The sequence below is a fragment of the Xiphophorus couchianus genome, chromosome 6, assembly GCF_001444195.1.
Source record: "Xiphophorus couchianus chromosome 6, X_couchianus-1.0, whole genome shotgun sequence".
In the NCBI taxonomy this organism is placed as follows: Eukaryota; Metazoa; Chordata; class Actinopteri; order Cyprinodontiformes; family Poeciliidae; genus Xiphophorus; species Xiphophorus couchianus.
Genome location: NC_040233.1, coordinates 13515552 through 13539023, shown reverse-complemented (window position 1 = coordinate 13539023; position 23472 = coordinate 13515552). Strand labels below are relative to the sequence as shown.

The 23472-nt window shown below is 36.8% G+C and overlaps 1 protein-coding gene across 2 annotated transcripts in view; it reads left to right on the top strand.

The window, feature by feature from the left end:
* Positions 1 to 17789, top strand: part of gpc5c (glypican 5c) — a 98489-nt gene extending 80700 nt beyond the window's left edge. For both annotated transcript variants that reach the window (XM_028021277.1, XM_028021276.1), the window contains one exon: positions 15453 to 17789. In XM_028021277.1, the coding sequence (XP_027877078.1) occupies positions 15453 to 15631 (179 nt within the window). In that variant the 3' untranslated portion in view covers positions 15632 to 17789. The remainder of the gene's footprint in view (positions 1 to 15452) is intronic.
* The last annotated feature ends 5683 nt before the right edge of the window (positions 17790 to 23472 follow it).

The window sequence follows — 23472 nt, the reverse complement described above, 5'->3', positions numbered from 1 at the left end:
CTTTGCTTTGGAATGTAGTTTTTTTTCTTTTCTTTTTCTTTCATTTCTGAAAGACGGATAAAAAAGGTTACCTACTGACATTTGCGTACACTTTTCCAGGTGAGATACACAGTATACATTGTACTGTAACAAATGAATTACTGCATTAGTGTGAAGTGGCCTTACAGAGATTAGCCTGGGATACTGCTAAAGTGTAATGGAACCCCAGGTTATAAATTCAATTTTACAAAATTTGGAAAATATTTCTAAAATTGCTACACCATAAAGTCAGTTAGAAGAAACCCACATTTCCACATGTTTGTTCTTTTTTTTAGGAGGGGAAGGGGGTGCACAATATGAAGCATGTGGATCCAATGCAGTACTTATAATAGTACTGTATATATGTTGAAACATGGTAGAGCGCTGGCTATTATGGCCATTTACTGGATATTGATTTCACTCAATTTAAGAGTGACGACCCTCGGGACAAAAGTGGCCTTTCTTCTCTGGGTCTTGAAGCCTGGACAGCAGAGCCTGTGTCCAGATGGGATCCAGAAAAATGAACAGCATCTAAAAGACTTAAGACTAGTGGATCTGGAAGATGAGGGTCTGTTTTTATAAAGCATGCAATGATCTCAGTGAAAGGGTTTTAGTCAAAAAGCAACACTGTTACTAGTGTTTCAAACTAAAATATTTTGGATGTACGAAGGAAGTAGATGTTAGTTTTTAATATTAGAAATCATGTCAGAAAAGATTACTTGGTTAGGTTGTAAGATACATACTGTGGGGATTCTGGCTGTGGTAGAGGTCCAGGTTATAAGGAGGATTAACCATTCTCTGTTGTATTAAACAAATGACTTCATTAAAAGTTAATGAACAGCTCTAATCAGCAGAGAACAGACTCAATTTATCACCCATCACTCAGAAAGGGTGGAACTGCTCCTTGCTAAATCTAATGTCTCCACACGCGCAACCTGAATGTGTTCTCCTCCTTGTAAGACAAATCTATACTGCAGCTTCCAGACGTGATATCTACAATAACTAAATCCGGCTTATGTCTTGGATCCAGCAGTTTACAGTTTGGAAACATTGCAGATTTCCTAAGAGAAAAGTTTAATAATTTCTAGATTTGTTAAGGAGGCCGGCAGTAGCTTACTCTGCCATAGAGTGAATAAGACATTCAACCCACAGAACATGCAGGACAAGTTTAAGAAAACAGATATAATTATAATTAAACTCAAGAGTTAGAATAACAAATCTCTGTGAACATGGTCTACTGTTTTTGTTTCTTGAAGAAAGTGCGCTCTCACTGTATTACTGAATTGCATGTTTGATCTTGGCTGTGATCTTACTCATCTTGCCAAGGGACATGCTGGTCTACTTTCTGTGCCAGTTAAACAAGGTCTAGTCATGTACAAACTGCCATTGCAACAATCATGTACAAAGGGGATAAATCATCGTATCTTTAATGAACCGTATTATCCCTCTTCTCTGGGGCTATGACTGCCTCTTCTGTACTACATTTTCTGGCGTGACCGAGGCTTATTAACCGCATTAGCCGTGGGATCATTTATGAAGCTTCTTCCAAAGGGCCTATTCATTAGCTCACAAACACATTAATCTCCAAAATACTTTTCTTTATACTTTAGACCACTATCTTTCTATTAGGAAAAGGGATACTTCAAATCTCGACAGATCAAGACTTTTTTCTGCCTTTTCTGATAGGGCCAACAGTGTGGTCTGGGGTTCTAGTAGTTAATTATTCATTTTTTTTCTCCAGTTTTCTTCGGCAAGTTTGCAAAACAGACAGCCAGAATTTCCCAGAGATCCCAGGCAATATACAAATATGTCCCCATCCACAGGGGAAAGTTTCTTTTCTAAATGGGGAAGGTTTTTTTTCACATGGAAGCAACGTTTTTGGGGCCCAGAGTATTTTTTTTTAGTGTGAAAATTTGCAGTAAAAATGTTTCTTTTGTGAAAATGCTGATGTGTTTGTTCAGTTTCTGACCTGACCTATAGCCCCAAATGCTCCATATGCTTCATAACTACAGAGCACAATGGCAGATAATATGTGTGGTGATTCTGCAGCAGCTACAAAAAGCTCTACAAAAGCCCCAGAATCACAATGTCTGTTAAAATGCAAAACTTGAATAGAAAGACATATTATCAAAATTTTGAACAAGAAAATATTATTCTTGCTGTATTTTTTTTTAAAATTAAGCATACTTTACAGAAATGTTGACTTGCCTACACTTTAACCTGTGTTTTCCTCAGGCATTGCATTTGCACAAATCCTGCTCTTAGCTATTCAGACATATGCTCCCTTCGATAGACTTCCTCCAGATGGTGTATTGCCTAAATGCTACAGATAAGCAGAATGGCAAACAACCAGAGATAACAGACCAATTAGGTATTTCAGAAACTAAAATTTTGTCCTACCCAAGATACATTTACCTATCTGAATAAACGTCTCATAAGTTGTATGTCAATACTAGGACTTGTGTGGGGTTTAAGAAGTCTTTTGAACAAGTATGTAGGTGGCAAAGCTGGTTATACATCACATAAGAGGAAAGGAGGTAAACAGGGGACTGAGCTTAAGATTTATGCTCTGCATTATTATATGAATCAGTCAGCCTTGAAAACACAAATCTCCTTTGATAACTAGCAACACCTGCCAAGACAGTCTGCCTGTGACGAAATTGAGAAGCAAAAAAATGCACATATTAGTGGAAGGTGGAACATCTGAAGAGCAACACAGGAAAATATATGCTTTCTAGTAATTAATTAGTTTCTGTTTCAACCTCTCACTAATACACACGTGAATTCATATACATTTATACTTAAAACTGTCTGAAGACAATTTAGCAATGTATTTGATACACATTATTCATTCCATATTTTGACATTTTACAGCCAGAAATGTTGCTAAACTACTTGTACAGTATTGTTGTAAGGTACTTAACACAAAATAAAGCATAATGAAGTCAAAGGAAAATTATATGGGATTTTTTTCCCACTATGGCATGAATTCAGGAATTCAGCTTTACTCAGAGGCCCTAAAACAATATCTGTGCAAGCAAATGTATTGTAAAGTTGATTTTACAATACATTTTTGATTTCAGTATAAATACAACTGTTCTATGAAGGCCACAGATGTTTGCTAAACAGAAGCTGCCAAGAGGCCCAAGATAATTCAGGAGGAGCTCCAGAGATAAAGCACTCATGTGGGAGAATCTGATGAGAGCTCTTAGTCACGTCAGCCACAAGTCTGGCCTTTTGAAAAAGTGTTTAAAATAAAAAAAACCTTGTTAAAAGAAATGCTTTGCAAATCATGTTTGTAATTTAAAGACACAAAAGGGAGGCACCAAACATGGTTCTTCTGCTCAGATGAGACCAAAACGGAAGTTTTATGGCTTAAATGCAAAACACCATGTTTAACAGCAAGCTAAACTTGCATTTCACTAAGGTGAAACATCTGGTGACAACTTCATGCTATGAGGATTTCTTTGCATCCCCATAACATTGCAATTTGATGGAAGGAAGTAAGATTTAATAGAAGGATGAAAGAAGCTAAATACAGGACTATCATGGAAAAAAAACTGTTAGCAGCTACAAAAGACTTAAGACATGGGTAGGCTTTTATTTTTAAGTGTTTTTTTTTTGTTTGTTTATTTGGTAATGCAAATTATGAAATCATGCTACTTTGCTCTTTCAAATGAATCAATATATTTTGTTAATCCGAGAGGGAAATTTATTTTGTGATAATCTATCACTTTAAATCCAAAATAAATAACAACAAAGTCTGTGGTTATAGTGATACAAAGTGAGGTAAGGTTCAAGAAGTGAATACATTTGCAAGCCACAGTATTTATTTCATTTTGATTTATTTCATTTTATCAATGTTCACCATTGTGTGTGTAAAGTATACAAATCCCTAAAGGCTGACACAGTTATTGACCAAGTCTTGGAACGACTTGGTTCAACTTACACCTCTATCACAAAATAATCACAAGTTCAGAACAGTCTGGTGAAAACAAGAACACATCTGACTTTGGTTTTAGAAAAGTTAGAACAGAAAAAGGAGATTAGGTTGGAAGTACCCAGTGTCACAGCCATAGATGAGGTGGAGATAAAAACATCAGAGACAGTGCAAACAATGCAGAACTAATACCATGTAGCTTTTTGACTTGATGTCACATCAAAATAAGCAATTATGAAATGAAAGTACAACTAAATGAGACAGAAAAGGATAAAAATTAGAGAACAAAAATTCTGTGTATAAATCAATGACTCAATCTACCGTGAGAGAGGAGGTTTAGGAACATACAATATGGATTTGGTACTTGAAATCCCTGTTTGGTTGCTTATAACTCTGCTAACCCTGGATCTTCCCCTGCCAAGGTTCCCTCTTGAGACTATGTGCATAGAAGCTGGCTGACCAGCAGATGTAGTGGCTGAGTCCCAGGTGCGGATATTACTAGTGGGGCTGCCATTTCCCCTATTTTTTTTATGTAGAGCTCACTGGGCTCAGAGAAAGTTCCTCCGGGAAGAGCTATGTTGTGAAAGAGGGAACAAGAGGATCTGCAATTTCTTTGAACTTACAGGAAGATGGCCTAGTATGCAAATAGATGTGGTGGGAATTCATTACATTTCTAGTCACATTAAAATACTGTCTTCTTATTCATTAGAAGCTATGAAACATATTACATAGTTGTTAGGGTAACACAACTTTAAAACTATTGAAATAGAAATAAATTAGACTTTTATTTTAAAGTTAACCTGTAATTACCAAATCACCACATATATTTAGATGTTTTTATATTTATTTCCTGGTTATATCTGTCTTCTGTCATGTTATTTAAACCCTGATACTGCTTATCTTTTCATGGAATTCTATTTCTTCCACGGCTGATCTGGCCTCTGGTTTTTATTGCACTTTTTTTGGACTATATTAACTTGAAAGGCTCCTGAGGCGATGTTCATCAGAGGAGCATAGCTCCCATTAGCAATCATCATCATTTCCTTTTAAAGCAGTATCTGTGGGTCCTTTATGGCTGAGCTTCCCCAGCACACCAAAACCAAGAATCTCTGGTATAGCAGCAGGCCATAAAACAGAGGCTTGTGGTTTGAGAAACTACCCACGGAAATTGGTGAAAATGATCCATACAATTCAGAACTTTGTCTGACTGCACAGAAGTTAAACAGCAGAAGCAGGAGGAATGTCAATGACTCAGTGCTCTGATACAAATTCAAGCATTAACAGCAGAGCCAGACATAGAACCAATATTCAACCATCTCAAGAAATGTTTATTGTCTTTTGCAGGTTACATGGCAATAAATGGCATCTTAGGGATCCTAAAACATGCTTTCCAGATTCATAAAGGTCTCTATTGAAAACTGCAAATTCAATGCACATAACCTGAAGTTTATTATGTGCATGAAACCCCTGTGCACCATTCTTTTCCCTTGACCCTGGCATTGATTTTGCTGTTATTTTTTTGTAACAACCAAATGTTTATTGATTTTCAAGAAATATTTTGATCTAGGCTTTAGGAGCTAGGGCAAACTTTCATCTGCTTCACTAGAGCACTTAGTCAAGCTTTAGTAATTCTGAGGGCCACATTGAGAATTTGATGAGCATATAGTTTATTTGTATAGCATGAGAGACTGATTGGTATGTCTCATGGCTGTGGCTCTCTTTTAATAGATAAACTGCCATTTTTTCACAATAATGAGTAAATAAAGGAAGATACCAATGGTATTGAAAACTACAGTAAGTTGTATTGGGATTAGTATTATTCCTTTGGTCTCATTTCAAAACAACTGCACAGAGGGAAGTACATTATAAATAGGTGAGATGAAAAGGAAAGATGGGCCCCCATATTGCAGAGGAAGTTAGGAATAAGCATTTGGTTTAATCTAAACAGGTTTAGATAGTGACTGTACATTACCACTTTATATTTTGTTATTCCATGAATGATTGTGGATTGTGGCCATTTGAATATTGACTACTTCCAGGCTGACTCTAAGTACAGGCATTATGCATAAAAGAGAGACACATTCAAGACAAATCCCCTCGCTAAAGGTCAATCCTATTGACCAAAGCAACATAGACATTCTCTGTTATCTATAACTAATTAATTAGAGCTGAACCTGGAACAGGGGGACTGGGAAGAGTTTGACCCCACAGCAAACTAGCTAAGTACAGTGTAAAGAAAGAAACACTGACGGGTTATTCTATGCATATTGCATAAACATAAAACTGCAATGAGTGAGGAAGAGGTTACATCAAAGTATTTCACTCACCCACACATTTATAGCATCACAGCACAATGTTTTTTTTTTCTTCTTACCCTCACAGATATCTAAAATCACTTTGAAGTAAGGATGGCAAGCATCACCTAAAGTAGTTTTATTCAAGGGAGACTAGTCACATGGAGCAACACAGAGTGGGACATTCTAATTTCTGCACTGAGTTTTGTGTGTGGCTCACTCTGCTTGTCACTAAGCAAGTATCACTAGAAGACATTTTTCCATCAGTTGTCTTCTGTATAAAGGAGATCACTTTAGCTGCTTTTATCTGAGATTGCTTTCTTTCTGACATGTTCCAAATCTCATTAGCACTCGTGAGTCAGAACATAGGTTGAACAGTAAATAGAGAGGTTTACATTTTGGCTGATCTATTTATTCATCATGACACATCAGAGTAGCACTCGCATTTCTGCAGATGAGACCCCAATCTGTCTGTACCTCTCTCTCTCCAAGCTACTTTCACCTGTGAATTTGTAAACAAGACATCCAAACACCCTAACACATGACTGGAGTCGGTGAAGAAGCGATTGACCCCCAACCCAGCAGCAAGCAATCCACCAGTTTCTGATTAAGAACAATGACCTCAAACTCACGACGCATGAATTTATCATTTCTGCTTCAAAATGATTGCAAACTATTCCGATGCATGTCAACAAAACCACAACATCTTCAAATGCTCCCACAGGCCCCGCTGAAAAGTATATTAATCTGAATAATAAGTTGTAAGTTGTAAGCCTACTCCAGATTTAAAAAGCACGAGTGGACTGAGCAAACAAAGCCCCATGTCAATTTCACCAATTCTACCCAAGGACCCGCTATAATATATATCCAGAGCTTTCAGTATCTTGGGACAAATCTTCTCTCCTGATGGTGCCTTGCCACCAGGTGCTCTTCTAACAGTTTCAGTATCTTTAGATCTTTAGATGGGCTTGCCTTTTCCCAAGTCTTTCTCCTGCACACCGAAAATGTTGTCTGGATCATGGAGATTCTGAATGTGTTCCCACCACCCCTCAACTATGTATGATAAGCAGCAGTTGTAAGATACTTTTACTACCTCTTTTTTCTGCTACATCACTGACTCTTGTACTAGAATTACTAAATTGTTCAGAATGTTTATTTGCACAAAAAAGAAAGTATTTTTTTTCTGTTGAATTTCATTTGACTGCCAAAATCATTATTGCACACTATGATTTGTAAAGTAAAATCTTAATCAGAAACATGATCAATTTGAGTAAATACTGTTACTAAGGACTCAACTGCATTTAAGTAGTTTAGATGAGAATTTTGGAGATTTATTCATATAAAACTCACTAGAAAATGTACATGGTGTATGCAGTTGACATTGATAATACTATAAGCAACTTTATTGATGTTATAAAACAAACCAACATGTATGCAGTAAAACATGAAGATTGCAGGCATACATTTAGGGAAAGTCATATATTTTGAGACTCTCTGGATTTGAGGTTAGTATAGCAAAGAAAAAACAGACAGTATCTCTTGAATTCTGTCTGCATATATACACTTCCGCTTGACTGTAATGAATGATGATGATGTGTGAATGCAAATGTAAGATGGTAAAAGACAGAGTAAAACAGAATGAATGCGAGTTTATTTCTGCATCCTTCACGCTTGTCTGTCTGCAAGGACAACCTGACACCTGCCAGTGCAATGAGGCATCTGGTGTCTGAGTGTACACAGGTGTAGTGTGTATTACTTGTACGTTCCTGTGGTGATTTGTGCGTATGTGTGCGTGCATTTGCATATGAGACTGAAAAGTTGTGTTGTACATTAAATTGATGTGTATAAATAGGTTGTTTTCTTTGAAGGTTTCCAAATTATCTTGCATATCTGTCACTATAAGTAGTCCAGGTTACTGTGTTCCCTGAGGCCCACATGCCAATTTATTTTATGCAGGGGTGTTTTTGTTTGTGTTAAGGGTGTACATTTTATTCTGTCCAGGAAGTGCAATAGTCCTGACAGATTGCTTTAGTGTGACCTCTACTACTCTGGAGTTGTCACACTGTATTGCTGGTTGCTATGGTAGATCCTGCCTAAGATGTATGTTCCACCGGACTCCCAGTACTTGGAACTCCTTAGCTCCTATATGTTTCCCACTAGGTAGGCAGTAGCTGTCTTGTTTTTACTGTTTGAAATGTACAGAGTTACAGTATTCAACAAAACATCTGCAGAAGTTATGTGTGTGTGAGTGTCATTGTTTGTTTTTCAAAACTAAATAACAGTGGCATAAAATGTCAGCTATGAACAACAGCAACCTAGATGAGCAATAATTGTCTGTAAATTCATCTTGCACTCCTCTCCACTTTACATCATCCACATACATTTTTAATATTACAATGAAAGACAATAAAAAGACACTGTATGAGTTCTTGGAAAGATATATACTCATGTGACATGGTGACAACGAGACTTCGCTTTCTTTCTGTGAACAGAATCTGATTCACTAAACACTGAAAGACACAGCAGTCTTCTAAGACCTATCCTAGAAAACACTAGGTACCCATGGATGTCCTTTTTAAAAGGTTTTTAAAGTTGACCAGTGCTTGCTTTTATTTAGACTCAAACAATATCTGTAACATTAAACCTCTTTTAGTTCACACAACCTGTTTAAATAATTCAAGCAACCTTTGAACTACAATTATTGGTTAGAGGAAAAGGTAATGTCTTTTCTGTGTCTTATCACTATAATTTTATTTTCTTGGGGTACTGTTATATAATATCAATATTTGTGTTATAGAACTTGTCAAACTGTCAATGTAAAGAATATTAATCTGCTCCACTCATCACACACATTAAGTGTGTGATGAGTGATTACAGATAATTTTGTTTATATAATGTCTCTTTTCACAAATCTATTCAGGTACGTTCTGAGGCAGCAATTCAATCTGTGGGATGCAAAGCAGTCAAACACAGAAAGACAAATCCAAGTGTGTGATCTGTGGAGAGTGAAATTAAGTTATTGACAGCAATAGCCCATCCAGATGGCTCCTTCAAGGAAGGAGTCACAGCTAAGCACTGTGACACGAGACCAGGTGTAGTTTCCATCACAAAAATAAATTGAGAGACAGCAGAAAATTAATAACAACAAGCACAGATAAAGCATAAATAGAGAGGATTATGAGAAAATAGCAGTTCAGTAAGTCCTCTAGTAGTGCATAGCAGCATAACTACAGGTCAGGGTAACCTCTAAATCATTGTAACAGAATTCAAAGACAAAACCCTCTCAAAATATGACATTAGGAGAAATTATTATTTTTGTTGTTTCTTTTCTCCTCCAGAATATGCATGTATGCGCAAGAATTACAACAACAGTGGGTGGAATGATCTCAAGATTTAAGATTTAAAAAGACAGGTTCAAAAATTGCCCTTGTTGTTTCACTAAATAACAATACACTGTTTGGATAAGATTTGCCAGAGTGGAATTGTAGTTTCAGACTTTTACAACCTGTTTTAGTGGGCACTTATAATGATATAAGTATCACTTTGTAAGAGGATGTAGCATTTTCTTCATTGCTACATTACCTTTATTTATTTAGCCCATAAATTTAAAAACCCACATTTTTTTTATTTATTTTTTTTTAGAAAAATCTTATTCAAAGCAATTTTCGTTTAACTTCTTCCAATCAATATAATACCGTACCGGCAGTATATATCAGGATGAAAAGCTATTATCCACATCATGCATCAGAGAGTATATTGGCATGTATTCTTATGTACATGCATGAGCTTCATAAATCTCCCTGTTTTGTGCTTGCTTAAATTTATGTGGCTGGCTCTGTGAGGAGTAAAAGCTGTGTCAGAAGTCACTGGTGTTAATGAAAGCTCACCATGCAGCAGACTTGGTGGCCTTGTCAAAAGCCAGACTCACAAGCTGCTTTAAAGTCCCCAACCACTGCATCCGCCACCCATGAACTGCTCAACAGGGAGGGGCAATGCAAGGTCAAGGCAGCTGTGGGAGCCAAGACAGAGAGAGGAAGGAACAGACATAAGGCATGATGAGAAGCAAGATACTGATTCCATCAACTTCCACAACACAAATTTAATACGGGATCAATCTATCCTCTGCTTTCAGCCGTCCTATAATTGCACACAGAAAGCAGAGCAGAGGTGCTTTAAAGATATTATAAAAATGTCAAAGTTAAATATAGGCATATTCAACTTTGTGAACGTTTCAAATGTAATGCTCCACAGAAGGCTACACTTAAATATGGACAGGTGCTATTAAGATATTCTGAGTAAATTCCATTCATTGGTATTGAAAAAAATATGCTTATAACAACAAAGATTATAATATTTGTAGTTACTACAAGTATGTTTTCAGTCTGGAAAAGCTGCTTTGTCAACTCAAAGTCACATAGTGTGAAGGTGTGATAAGTCTGAGTGCACAGCAGCATATTTCCTTCATGGAGCACAGTTAAGGTTCACCTAGGATTCATGTGCAGGCATGCACAGGGTCAAACACATGGCACACCTACAGGTTTAACTTTGTTTTCTAGGAAGATTTCTTCCTTTATGGATTACTGAACCATCACATAGCTGGATCAGTGTTAAAATAAATCCACCTTTGTATGGTATTTATGTTTATTATTTGTGTCAGATCTAAGGACACTGATGATTTAGACAAAATCAGTTTAAGACAGAGATAAGTGACATGTTTACGTTTTTTTAATTTTCAGAACTTCCTTTGTACGACAGCAGATACATTTTTACTTGACACCAATTTAAACAGAAAGTAGGAAAGGTGCAAAGGAGGAACATTACCTTCTTTTAAAAGCGGATGAGTAAAGAATAGTCATATGTTGTATTTTGTGAGTTGAGAGAAACTAAGCTTAAACCAGTAACCTTTCAAGACTTTCTCCTCTCTAAACAAGATAATCTAAATATTATTCAAGTTTAAACAAATGAGAAATGCACATTGTAATTTTTATGCAACATAGTTACATTATTGCCAGACTGTTGTTTTTCTTTGCTTGTTTTCTACAAAACACCAGAAACAAATACATATACTTGGATTGATCAATGACCATGATTCAGAGTTGAGCCAGTTTGTCTCATAAATACTACTACAGGCAGCTAAACTGAACAATTAGGAAGACATTATGCCTATTCATCTGGGAATACTTGTAACTGAGATAAATTATACATTGAAGAGAATATTGTGTTGAGATCAGAAGCAGTATATTTTACCAATTTTTGCAATGCTTTGTATGTAGCCAACATAGCATTACAAATATTTTAAAGAAACTGTTTAGAAAGCAACAAAGATGACAATAAAAATAAGAAATTTTCTTATTTAAAATGTTCTCAAATGATGATCAATACTTATTTCTTTCTTTTGTTCCATCCTGTATTTGTATTTACCTTGTCTCTTGGCCAGAGCTACTCTATTGTTATAGTCAGGCTTGCTACAGGCAACTGTCTCCCTGCCCACTGGGAAATTGTTTCTCTAAACACACAAGCTACCCCATCTGGGAAAGCATTAGTGACAAAGGACACTATGAACCAATTCTCACACACTTTGCCAACACATAGGTCAACAAAGCTGTATGTTTTTATCAGAGCTGATATTGAATAGTCAGTTGTAAAGTTACACAATTGTCATTTTTAGTTTACTTTAGGTCTAAATAGCAATATAAAGCTAGCATTTCTTATACTATATATTGTCCAATCTAATTTATTAGTTCTGACCTTCTTTTATTAGTTTTTATTGTTATTCATTGTGTAACACTTTTATTACTTAAATGACATTTGTCTTTTAGTAATTGACAATCTAGTGGAAGACACATGTCCTTGTGCCCCTGCATAGCTGTGATCTGATGTAAAGTGATTGAATCCATCTGTCTTGATATGAATGATGAAGGATATCCATCCTTCTTCTACTTAAAAGGCCAACTGCTTTCCTCCCCGCTCCCTCCCACCCGATGTTTTTCTGTCTTCCTTGATCTTTTGTGCTTTTCCCCCTTCATATTTGGCGGATTTACACATGAGCCAGCTTATAAAGAATGGCTTATCTGCTAACATTGTTTGATTATGACAACAAAACCACATTACGTTTTCATCTTGGATTGCTTTGTGTTCTAAGCTGCTTCAGTCCAGTTTGTTTTTTCAGGTTTTTACCATGTTCAACAATTGCTCAGTATTATCGAATATTGTGACACAATATTTCAGTACAGGTGTTTTTGATAGGTTTTTATTTCTAAAATGTGACAAGAGTGAGTAAGAAACTCAATGAAGCTAAAGTCTTACAAATGTTTTGCAAGTTTGTTCAAACTGAGAATTTATTGGTTTTGAAAGCCCAAGCAATTAGAACAAATCTAGTGCTCATTTTACTGAATGAGCGCTGGATTCAGTAAAAAGTTATATTTAAATAGTGCTAAACCACAATGAATTATCGTATGGTACTTTGCAAGAGAATTGGGTCCAGTTCATATTTAGGAATAAATAATCAAATTATTACAGTTAAGTAAAATCATATTGAACATTGTTTCCCAACTCTGGCTGTCAAAGCATTCAGCCCTTCATGTTTTAGGTGTTTTCCTCTTTCAACACGCCTGATTTCAAATGATTGCTGATTAAGTCTTTTGCTGAACTGCGTTCATCTGGATCAGATGTGTTAAATCATGGAAGAAAAACTAAAAACATGTCATCAACATTTTCACAAGTGCATCTTCAGAAAGTTCACATTGACATATTTATAAATCTTTAGAACTTTGGTTACTGTATATAGCTCCTTAAGCACAACTGTCAATTGTATCTGTTTGTAAGGATTAGGTACTGTACCTTCACACGGGGTGGACGGATGAAGACATCATTTAAAGTGCCAAGAGCCTACAATATGACACTATTTGGCAATTCTCTCAAACTGTGTTGTAACTTGCATTTGAAATAATCTGTTTCATTAATCTTTCATTCAACTGGCCTGTGGAGATGCAAGTTGACTTGTTTCATTAAAACTCAGTTTTCTGACATCTCTGCCATGACATACACCCCACTGCCATTACGCAATAACAGCAATCTGACTTGGGATAAATGATGTCTTTGTCTATTGTCTACCAGAACAACAAAAATCACTGGCACATGAAACACTCCACTCTCCAAAGCCCTGCCATGCCCTGTTCACAGAGGGATCCACAGAAACCCAGGAGCATGGTTAGAGATGAGTTATTTCTGCTCAGCCCAACCAAAGAATGTAAATTCAAAGATACTTGAAGGAAAGAAAAAATAAATCATTGGACATTCAAGAAAAGGAATGTGTTTTCTCTTTTACTTTAAAAATAAGAGATTTAGAATCCTTGTTTTGCAAAAGAATTCTTTGTATTTCATGAACATATTGGATTACCTTATCATACATTGTCCTACTTTGGAACAGTGTAAAAGCCTTGTCCTGGTTGAAAGACTGCAATTTAAATAACTGCTGAATGTGCCTGTTTTAGAACAAATAACAAAATACTTCTCTTTACAGAGATGTACATTTGTACAAATGTAGGGCTGTACAGATGTACATGTACATTTCATGTACAGAATGTACATTTCACGTTCCACGTCTTTAAATCTTTAGCCACATCTGCAACCAATTTATTAATGCATCTTTTGTTATGTTGATTCTGATCTTTTTTTTACACTTACACAAGGCTTACGGGAGCACCTCACACTGAGACATTAAAAAAGATCCCTCTCATCTTTCTATCTATGGGTGTGTGTGATCCTACTGTGCTGAGACTGTTACACTGCCTCCAGTGCACTTGTGTTTCCTAGCAGCGTTGAGTTGGGTCAAGCTGGAATTTATACTGAGGACTGGTGAGAGAGATGGGCAATGAATAGGAGGAATCCATTTCCAAGTTGTCATCAGCTAGACGGGAAAGAAGAATAAAGACAGATGACACTGACATATGAGGATGAAAGTGTAACAGCTGAGATTTCACTGATGTCAGCGGGAAAGTTTTGTGTCTGAGTTTATATGAATATACTGTATATAGTCCATGAAGGTAAAAAGACATCAAGGCATTTTCTCTGTACTTAGAAGTGAGAGGCTGTAAGACATTTATACTCACTTATTGTCTTACAAGCAGTAGATAATTCTGTTGGAGTCTTCATTTAGCAGAAACCTAGATTAGATGGACCTGACGGCTAAGGCCAACAGCTTTGAGCTTATGACTGAAAGCTTCCCATTTCATCTTGAATCGATTCCAATCTCATAGACATTATGCAAGTCATATGAATACTATTTTGTTAGCCTTCAAACTGCCATTTACATTATGCCATTTTGTACACAAAATGCGGATGAACACAAAGGTTGTAGTAATGTAAAACATTTTCTGTTCTGTTAAGCCTCCCACAGCAAATGTCACAGTTGGACAGAGGGAAAGTGGGAGGTTGTTCTGTCTGACTGTCAGTTTCCAAAACCACACACAAAAAAAGCGCACACAGGGTCAGTGCAACCCTGCTGGACCATGCACACAGTAAAAAACAGTGGGGTATAAATGACTCCATCTCTTAAGACCACGGGAGAGTTAAATATCTAAGAGGGTAAGGCTATGTAAAAATCTGTAAAATAGCATTCACTGACACCAGCATTACACGATGACTTGATTTGATTTAGATTTATTATTCAAACAAGTTTTTAAAAACAAGTAAACAAGCAATCAGTAGAGAAAACATGTGCATACATTATCAAGACCAAAATAATTTGTTTACCAATTCTTTTCTGTTTGAAAAGGAGTAGGAAGAAGTGAACACTTATTTAATCCTAGCCTTTATCTTAATTACTCAGCTGTTCTACTCTCTGTCCATGTTTCACATGTGAGGATCATTTATTGTACTTGTATACGTATATACAGTATATATATATATATATATATATATATATATATATATATATATATATATATATATATATATATATATATATATATGCAAATGTGCCCTGAAGTTCAAGGTTCACATAATGACATTAACTTAAACTTTGTTTGAGATTGGAGCTGTTTTAAGATGGGAGAAGCCCACTTTGGTCATAGGCCCTCAGCTTTCACCTTAACTAACCTGGATTCATAATGAACAAAGAATTCACTGTCCTTTTTCAAAGATTCAGAATTATCTCTTTACATTATTGAAGTCTAATATCTTTTTTGTGTCACATACAGATGATATCAATGGGCAGACATCCGATGGAGGACCGCCTGAAGGTGACAACACTCAAGAAGGCCCCCCCAAGCCTCCTGCGGTGAAGGTGGTCGGCGGGTCACCACCTACAAGCTGGCAGCAACCGTGGTGCCTTGCTCTGCTTTTTGCTGAACTTTTTTTGAAGTGGTTGTTGATCTGATGACAGGACTATCTAAAAAAAAAAAAATCCCTCCTCATCCTTGCCCCTTCAGGAACTTACATGACATTCATATCATAAACATATCACCAATATGTTCCTTACTCTCGTCATCATCCTGCACAGATAGACGTCACTAAGGGTGACACAGAAATGAAGAGTGGGTCAGTGTGTGGACAACAGTGTGGGAGCCTGTAAATAGGTAATGAGTGGGAAAATGCAGGGTCTTGTCCCACAGGATCTTTATTGTGAATGATTATAAAGGTTGACCTTGCGCTTTCCGCTATACTGTTTGGTTATAGATGTTATTATAAAGGAGGGCTGCAGCTCTTGCTTCACTTGCACAGACCTAACCTTTGTTATTCAGAATGGGGTTGAATCATTCTTAAGAACGTTTAAACACTTAGCTACAAACATAAATCAAGTAACATGTAGCAGATGTCTTCTTTTTCTACCGCTGATTTTACTTATCATCTAAGCTATGAACCTTTTCACAGCACTGTACTAATGCCGTCCTGGTGGAAGAATTTTGTTCTTTTATAAATGTAACTAATTTTTTCTTAGGAATTAAGGAATGCATGAAAAATCAATAGATCCATCCCAGGTGTCTGGCCCAAAACAGCAGATTTGACATGCTCTAATGACTGTGTACCTTGCAGGGATTAGAGTGTAATGAGTTCACAGGTACATCACAAGCTCCTTTGCACGGCTGAACATATTGTGCAGACAAACTAGGTGTGAATACTGTAGCAAGCAATTGTATATAGGTACAGAGGTTTGAGTTAATGTATGACATGAGCTGAATGGAATGTTAATTTGTTTTCTTTCATGAATGAGCTATGCTTGTCAGCTCTACAAAAGTCAAAATTGTTTCAATGTCAAAAATAAAAGGGAAAATATCCATAATTTACCACATGAAGTAATTAAAGAATGGGGAGTTTTAAATTTTTCAGCAAAGGTTACATAATGTTGGCTCTACTAATATTTATTGTGCATCCTGGTTTGTGTGTTTGCTTGATGAATTGCACATTATTGCACGTATGAAATGCAAAAATTTTAAGACTGTCATGTCCCTTTCTGGCAAAGCCTCAGTTTGAAATACTGTGCCTTTTTTTTTTACCTTTCTCCTTTAAAATTTCCATTGCTGAAATTATATTTCCTTTTTCTGCTCGTCTGCAAGCAGATACTGTGGAATCAGAAAACAATGCAGTATCTCTACAATTTACATGACCCCCTCCTCTTCTATTTTCCCACAAATTCCAACAATTGAAAATGTGTTTTGATCATACTGTGTTGGCACACTACAAAGTGCCAACACACTTTGTAGGGAGGGGGGGGGGGGGGGGGGCACAAATTGTGTAAAGATTGGAATTTCTTTTAATGCCTGTTTTCCTTTTATACGGACAAAATTGATGCATTGACTGGCACTGACACAGAGTAATAAGGTTTAAATCAAATACTTACCTGCAGCGCATAAGCGCATACATATTAACAATTTTAAATTAGATATAATTTAACCTAATTATTTAATTTCACTTTGGGATCAATAAAATATTTTTAAGATTATGTTTCAGATAATGCCTTAAAATACATCCACAGGTGTGCCTCTGTTTCCTCAGATGTCATAAATTAACTTTTTAGAATCTTAGTACATGCAAACCTTTACATTTCAGGTAATGCAAAGTTTTGTGAAAATATTCCAGCATTTAGCTAATTAAAATTATTTTGCTCATCATAACTGACCTAGTTAGAGAGTGAAAAAAATGATGTATCATTTTATACAATGTATGTAAATTTCTAGTTCCAGCTGTAGCTATCTGAGGTGGACTAGAAATGGCATCCTACCTGACAATGCAAATCTGAAGTGTATATTTATAACATCTCTGCATTTACATAATGAGGTCAAATTGGAACAAAGTGAAAATAATTGGGACTCTCTAAGTTTTCAAAAGTTGAACGTGTAACATTTTGTGTGCTCTAACCACAATAAGTTTTATTTCAAAGCAGCAGTAAATCCATCTGTTTGTTCCTTGCTGTTTCATGCAATCACATGTGTATAAATGTATATAGTTTTCATCCTTTGCTTTGTGTTTCCAATTGTCATTTTTGTATCATTAAGATACAATGTAGTTGAGCTCTATTAAAAGTGCTCTGCTCTTTTGGCTAGTCTCTTCTTAAAGGTTACAACTCACAAACCACATAGATTTTCTTTGATGTCTTTTTTTTTGGAACAGCAACTCCAATACACATCCACACCCATTTTTTTTCTAATCCTTCCTAATATTCTGTATGCACTGTTGAAATAGACTACACTCGACATAGATAAATTATAAATATAAGGGCTTTTATGCAACTGTTTAATCAACTGGTTGCCTTAGAAAGTCTCCACCAAGTTATTTTGCACCTTAATATTTTATATGTTCAAACACTTTTACCACTTTAGGCTTTTTAACAATTCATATCACTGTAACTTATTCTTATCATACTCCTGAAAATCATTTGCTTAAGTTTTGCAGAATCAAAATATATGAATTCATCCTATACTGCTTAAGAAGACATCCCACTGAGGTAACCATTACATCTATGCAGCACATTTTAAGCTGCATTGAGCAGGGTGTTACATCTAATGACATGAATCAAACTTCCTGATGTCAGTGCTGAGGAAGATTAAAGGTTATGAGAGTTCAATTAGGACAAGCTATTTTATTCTGTCCTTCACCAGTTGCACCAAGGGGAAATTTTGCTAAACATACCAGGCTGTGTTTTCACCAAGACTGTGTTAGTGCAGAAGTCATTAATAGTTCTGGCACTGTCAAAGCTAGTCATGATGACAGCAGCATTGACTGAATTGGTTATGAATGACCTAATGGCTGCTCCTGAAGGGAGGTTTGCCTGTTAGCAGTATTTGATTTCCCCAAATCCCAGTTATCCAAGCTTAGAACACATAACGGCAACTCGACTGTGTTGTTTCAGTGCTGGTTACCTTTTCTTAAACTTTTTTTAGGAGGTGGGGGGATACATCTGTTTCCAATATGTTATGTATTTCTACTCATTTAGATCATTGACAACCAATGAGCTAAAAACATTTTCTATAGCACAGTCAAAGTCTACAATGGGGGAGCAGGAGCAATAGTAATAATAACAATACATATATACAGTATGTATACAACTTATATACAGTATATCAATAAGTTGGCAATATCAATTAATTTCACTTTTTTCTGAGGTTATCTCGAACAATGTTGTGGAATATGGAGACACTTACGTTTGAGAACCAGAGTGGTCAATAAGTTTAACTGAGAGTTTGGGGGATCTGAGGTCACAGCTGCTTAGATGTCTGTCTGGGCTATTTTAAACGATGCCATACATCAGCGCTTCAGTCCTTGCAGCCACTTTCACACAAAACATCTTCACATGCAGAGAGAAGGAAGGAGAGCAAGACAGTGTACAATTTGGCTCTTTTCAAAAGGATAAGATCTAAAACTAATTCAATGTTAGTTGAATTAGTTTCATTCAATGTTAGAGATGTCACACCACAGACTATAAACTGAGCTTTGAGAGCATAACTTTTTTTTTTTTTCCAGTGGATGATCCTTGCTTAAGCAATGTGAAAACAGAGTAGCCCACTTTCCACCCCAGGAACTCATCTACCACCCTTCACCCCATACCTCCAGATTGTCTTACCTTTTCAGCACTGGGATCACAGTGACAAGCTTGGGCTGGATGAAAGAGGCAATGGAGACGAGACGGCACTAGAAATAGCTTGTCAAAGATAGACAATTGGGTGAAGAGTCCTGTGGCACCTCCTAACCACAGCTCTCCCTCTTGACTTTCAGTCATCAGATGTATCCATTTCCTGCTGCAGAGCTTCATCAAATCTTACAACAGGGTAACAAAGGCAGCATATTCAGTTGTTGATCTGTCATTTTTGTCTAGTGGCTAGCATTAGGTTAAGTAAATTTGTGACCCTCATCTTAATTCAAATAAACTCTGTTGAAAAAACATCAAGATGATTTTCAGCTATGACTTGGATTAAATCTCTAAAAAACAGTTTGTCATTATCATGCATAGTCATGCACAACATGTTATCCTGGCATTTTCTATGTTGTTGTTTTTTTTTTCTTTTCTTTTAATGTTATGTCTACTTGTGATTCAACCTCTTAGAGCTAAATAATGGTTTTTCCCCATCAGTTTGTTCCTGTAAAGGTCAGACAGTCTGTACCATGCAAACATGTATGTCAGTAAATGGAAAAGGCTTCATATTGTACCAGTCATCTTGTCCTTTGCTGATTACTGCCTCCAGAAAGTCATTCTAGATAGACTACATCAAATATGAGCAGTTATTCAGCTTTGCAATACTTGAATATCCTACAGGATCCCCGACTTATTCTTCCTCTTATGAAAGAAAAATAGAAACAGACTTTACCTATCATAACACTGGCCAGAGGACTGAGCAGTTGGCTCAGACCATTTTCAATCACTTGCTGAGAAAGATTCACATTTTAAGGGACTATCTTTACTATTTACAGAGAAAAGAAGACTGAAAGGGCAGGGCAAACATGTCTCATATTCAGAAAAGGAAGGACTGTTTTTAGAAAAAGGCTGAAAGTTTGGGAGCTCCAAGTGACAAAGTGACTTAAAAATATTTGGGTGTGTGGAGTAAGCCGGCATTTTAGATGTTTTTGTTTTCTTTCAAAAACTCTATGTAGTTTGGGGGTTTTTCTGCCTGTGAACATGAAGGACACAACAAACCTTCCACAGTCCACAATCCAATAGTGGCGCGAATAATCAGGCAATGATCATTCAGAGAGAATTAGATATTGGAAAACTCATCCAATGGGGCAAGCAAATCCCGGAGGTCTGTGTTTGGGGCATGAGTCATGATCCAGTTATCAGAAAGCTTGCAGAAGTCAGTCATGGGCTTGTCAAAACAGGGAAAAAAAAACACGAGGACATGAATTAGGTCAGAAACTTGGAGACCAAGCAGGGACATGGAAAAAAAGCCTGGATTTCTGACTCACTCTTGCAGTCAATAATCTGGTAATGAGGCAGAAGCTGTGAAGAGCTTAAGTGCTACAGCAACCAGGTGAGGCGCGTAGATCATCAGAACAAGGCGCAAGTGGGTTCAATAAACTGACACACAAAGGACAAAGCAGAAACATAAAATCAAGAAGCATGGTATGAAAATGTGAATCATTAGGTGCATCCCATCTAATGGGATGTGATGCAGATTTTAGTAGCGTTGCATTGCTGCAAAAAGACTTGGGTTCAAGTTTCAAATGAGTGTCAGGTTGATTGGCCATGCTAAATTGCCTAAAGTTTGAAGCTGTGCACATAGAGTTGTCTATCCTGTCTGTTTTAGTATTGTCCTCTGATTCACTGTGGTAACATAGCCAGGTCTTGAACAGTTTTATGTGGTCACAAACCAGAAAACTGCTCTCTCTCATAGTTCTTACATCTTGCTCTTGACAAATACTCTGGATGGATTTTTTTTCCAATAGAATATATGACAAATAGTATGTGGTTGTCAAAAATTTCAAATGCATGGTTACTGACTTGACAACTGCTGTGATGGGCGAGCCACATAAGGAAAAAAGGTGTTGGTTATTTCACCCCTTTTAATTTTTGCACCTTTACAATTCTGGTCTTTTCATGTTCAGCTTGTTTGTCACATAATTTTTCTCATTGGCTCTGCATCAGTTTAGGTTACATTAAGTTACATTGCTTTGAAAAACAATGCAACTTTCTCAATTCTAACTAAGGGTACATAATTAGGAAATGTAGCTATTTGGTTCCAATAAATAATATCTTCACCAGAATTTAAATTTACTTTGATTTGATCAGGGGTCATAATCTGCCGTGTTTCATAATAATCAATGAGGCCAAACAGAATTTATTACCAAATCAACGCTCTGATGCGTGAGTGACTGACTATACAGTCTTCCGTGAGTGGGTCTTTTCTGACCTGGGTTACAATCAATGTGTTTTTTGCTACTTTTGTCATTTTGATTCAAAATATTGTTTTGTATAATACTTTCTACTGTGTTTTATTTCACGCAAGAATTATTTCATGTTTAAAATATTTTCATTTTTCACTTTTTTAAGCATTTTTAGAACAATTTGTGGAACAATTGTGACAATTTGTAGAACATTTTTGAAACAAAATGACAACAACAGCAATTTTACAACAGCAATGATGAAATGTCAATAATGGACAAAGTCAACATCCATTATGTGTGTGTGGGCATGGGGCGTGTGCGAAAGAGCACCTTTCTTGAAACTAGGTGGGTAACCAAACTAGTTAAAATTACTGTCTGTATTCTATTATGCTATGTGTATCATGCATGTGAGGGGGTGTGCATGTACGTGTGTGCATTTATTTATCCATCCATCCATTTTCTTCCGCTTATCTGGGGTTGGATTGTGGGGGTAGCAGCCTAAGTAAGGAGGCCCAGACTTCCCTCTCCCCAGCCACTTGTTCCATCTCCTCCAGCGGAATCCCAAGGCGTTCCCAGGCCAGCCAAGAAACATAGTCCCTCCAGCGTGTCCTGGGTCTTCCCCGGGGCCTCCTCCCGGTGGAATGTGCCCAGAACACCTCAACAGGGAGGCGTCCAGGAGGCATCCTGACCAGATGCTCTTCTCGACGTGAAGGAGCAGCAGCTCTACTCTGAGTCCCTCGTGGATATCCAAGCTCCTCACCCTATCTTTAAGGGAGAGCCCAGACACCCTGCAGGGAAAACCCATTTCAGCCTCTTGTATCTGTGACCTCGTTCTTTCAGTCATGACCCAAAGCTCATGACCATAGATAAGGGTAGGAACTTAGATTGACAGGTAAATCAAGCGCTTCGCTTTTTGGTTCAGCTCTCTCTTCACCACGACAGACTAGGACAGCGGCCGCTTCACTGCAGACGCTGCACCAATCCGTCTGTCGATCTCCTGCTCCATTTTTCCCTCATTGGTGAACAAGAGCCCGAGATACTTAAACTCCTCCACTTGGGGCAGGACATCCTCCCCAATCCGGAGAAGGCACTCTATTCTTTTCTGGCTCATTTATTAAGGCATTCATTTATATGGCTATACATGTTTATTTTAATTATTCAGATGATAAAAGAACAAACCTTGAACACATTGATCAACAGGTTTTGCATGTCATTCAACACATTCTCTCTCTCTCTTGGTTTTCTTATCCAGGGTGTCAGACACACACAGAGACGCACGCACGCACGCACCCCCCCACAAATAATACACATGCACAATAAAGTATAAGCAGTAATGTTAGCTAGTTGGTCAGATAACTAGTGTTGGCTAACTTTGAAGAAGGCTAATATGTTGATTTGTGACAATAACACTGTCACAGTACTCATGATTGACACACACACACACACACATTTTTGAGGTAAAAAATAAAGATAATACTTATATGTAAAAAGTATATGTAATACTTTTGCTGTGTAAAATATTATTATTCAGGGGTAACACTTAGGACTCAGTGTGTATGGTTCACAAAATAATGTGTTCCTGACAATCACAGTTGGTAAGAAGCAAAGATTCCCATTAAATTCCATAGGAAATTAATGCGGGTCAATTATGACCCACTCACGGAAGAAAGGGGTAGTGATATAAAACATTATATTTCTTAAAATGTATAAAAGGTCAATTAAAAATTTGAATTGCATGATATCAGTAACATTTTTTGAGGGATGCCTGGAATATGAAGTGATAAAAACTTTTAATTACAAAGATATTGCAAAAAGATGACCTCATTGGGTCAAAAAAGACTCACTTACGCATCAGAGGGTTAAATGGAAATAAAGTCTAATACAAGATCTAAAACGGTATACAGT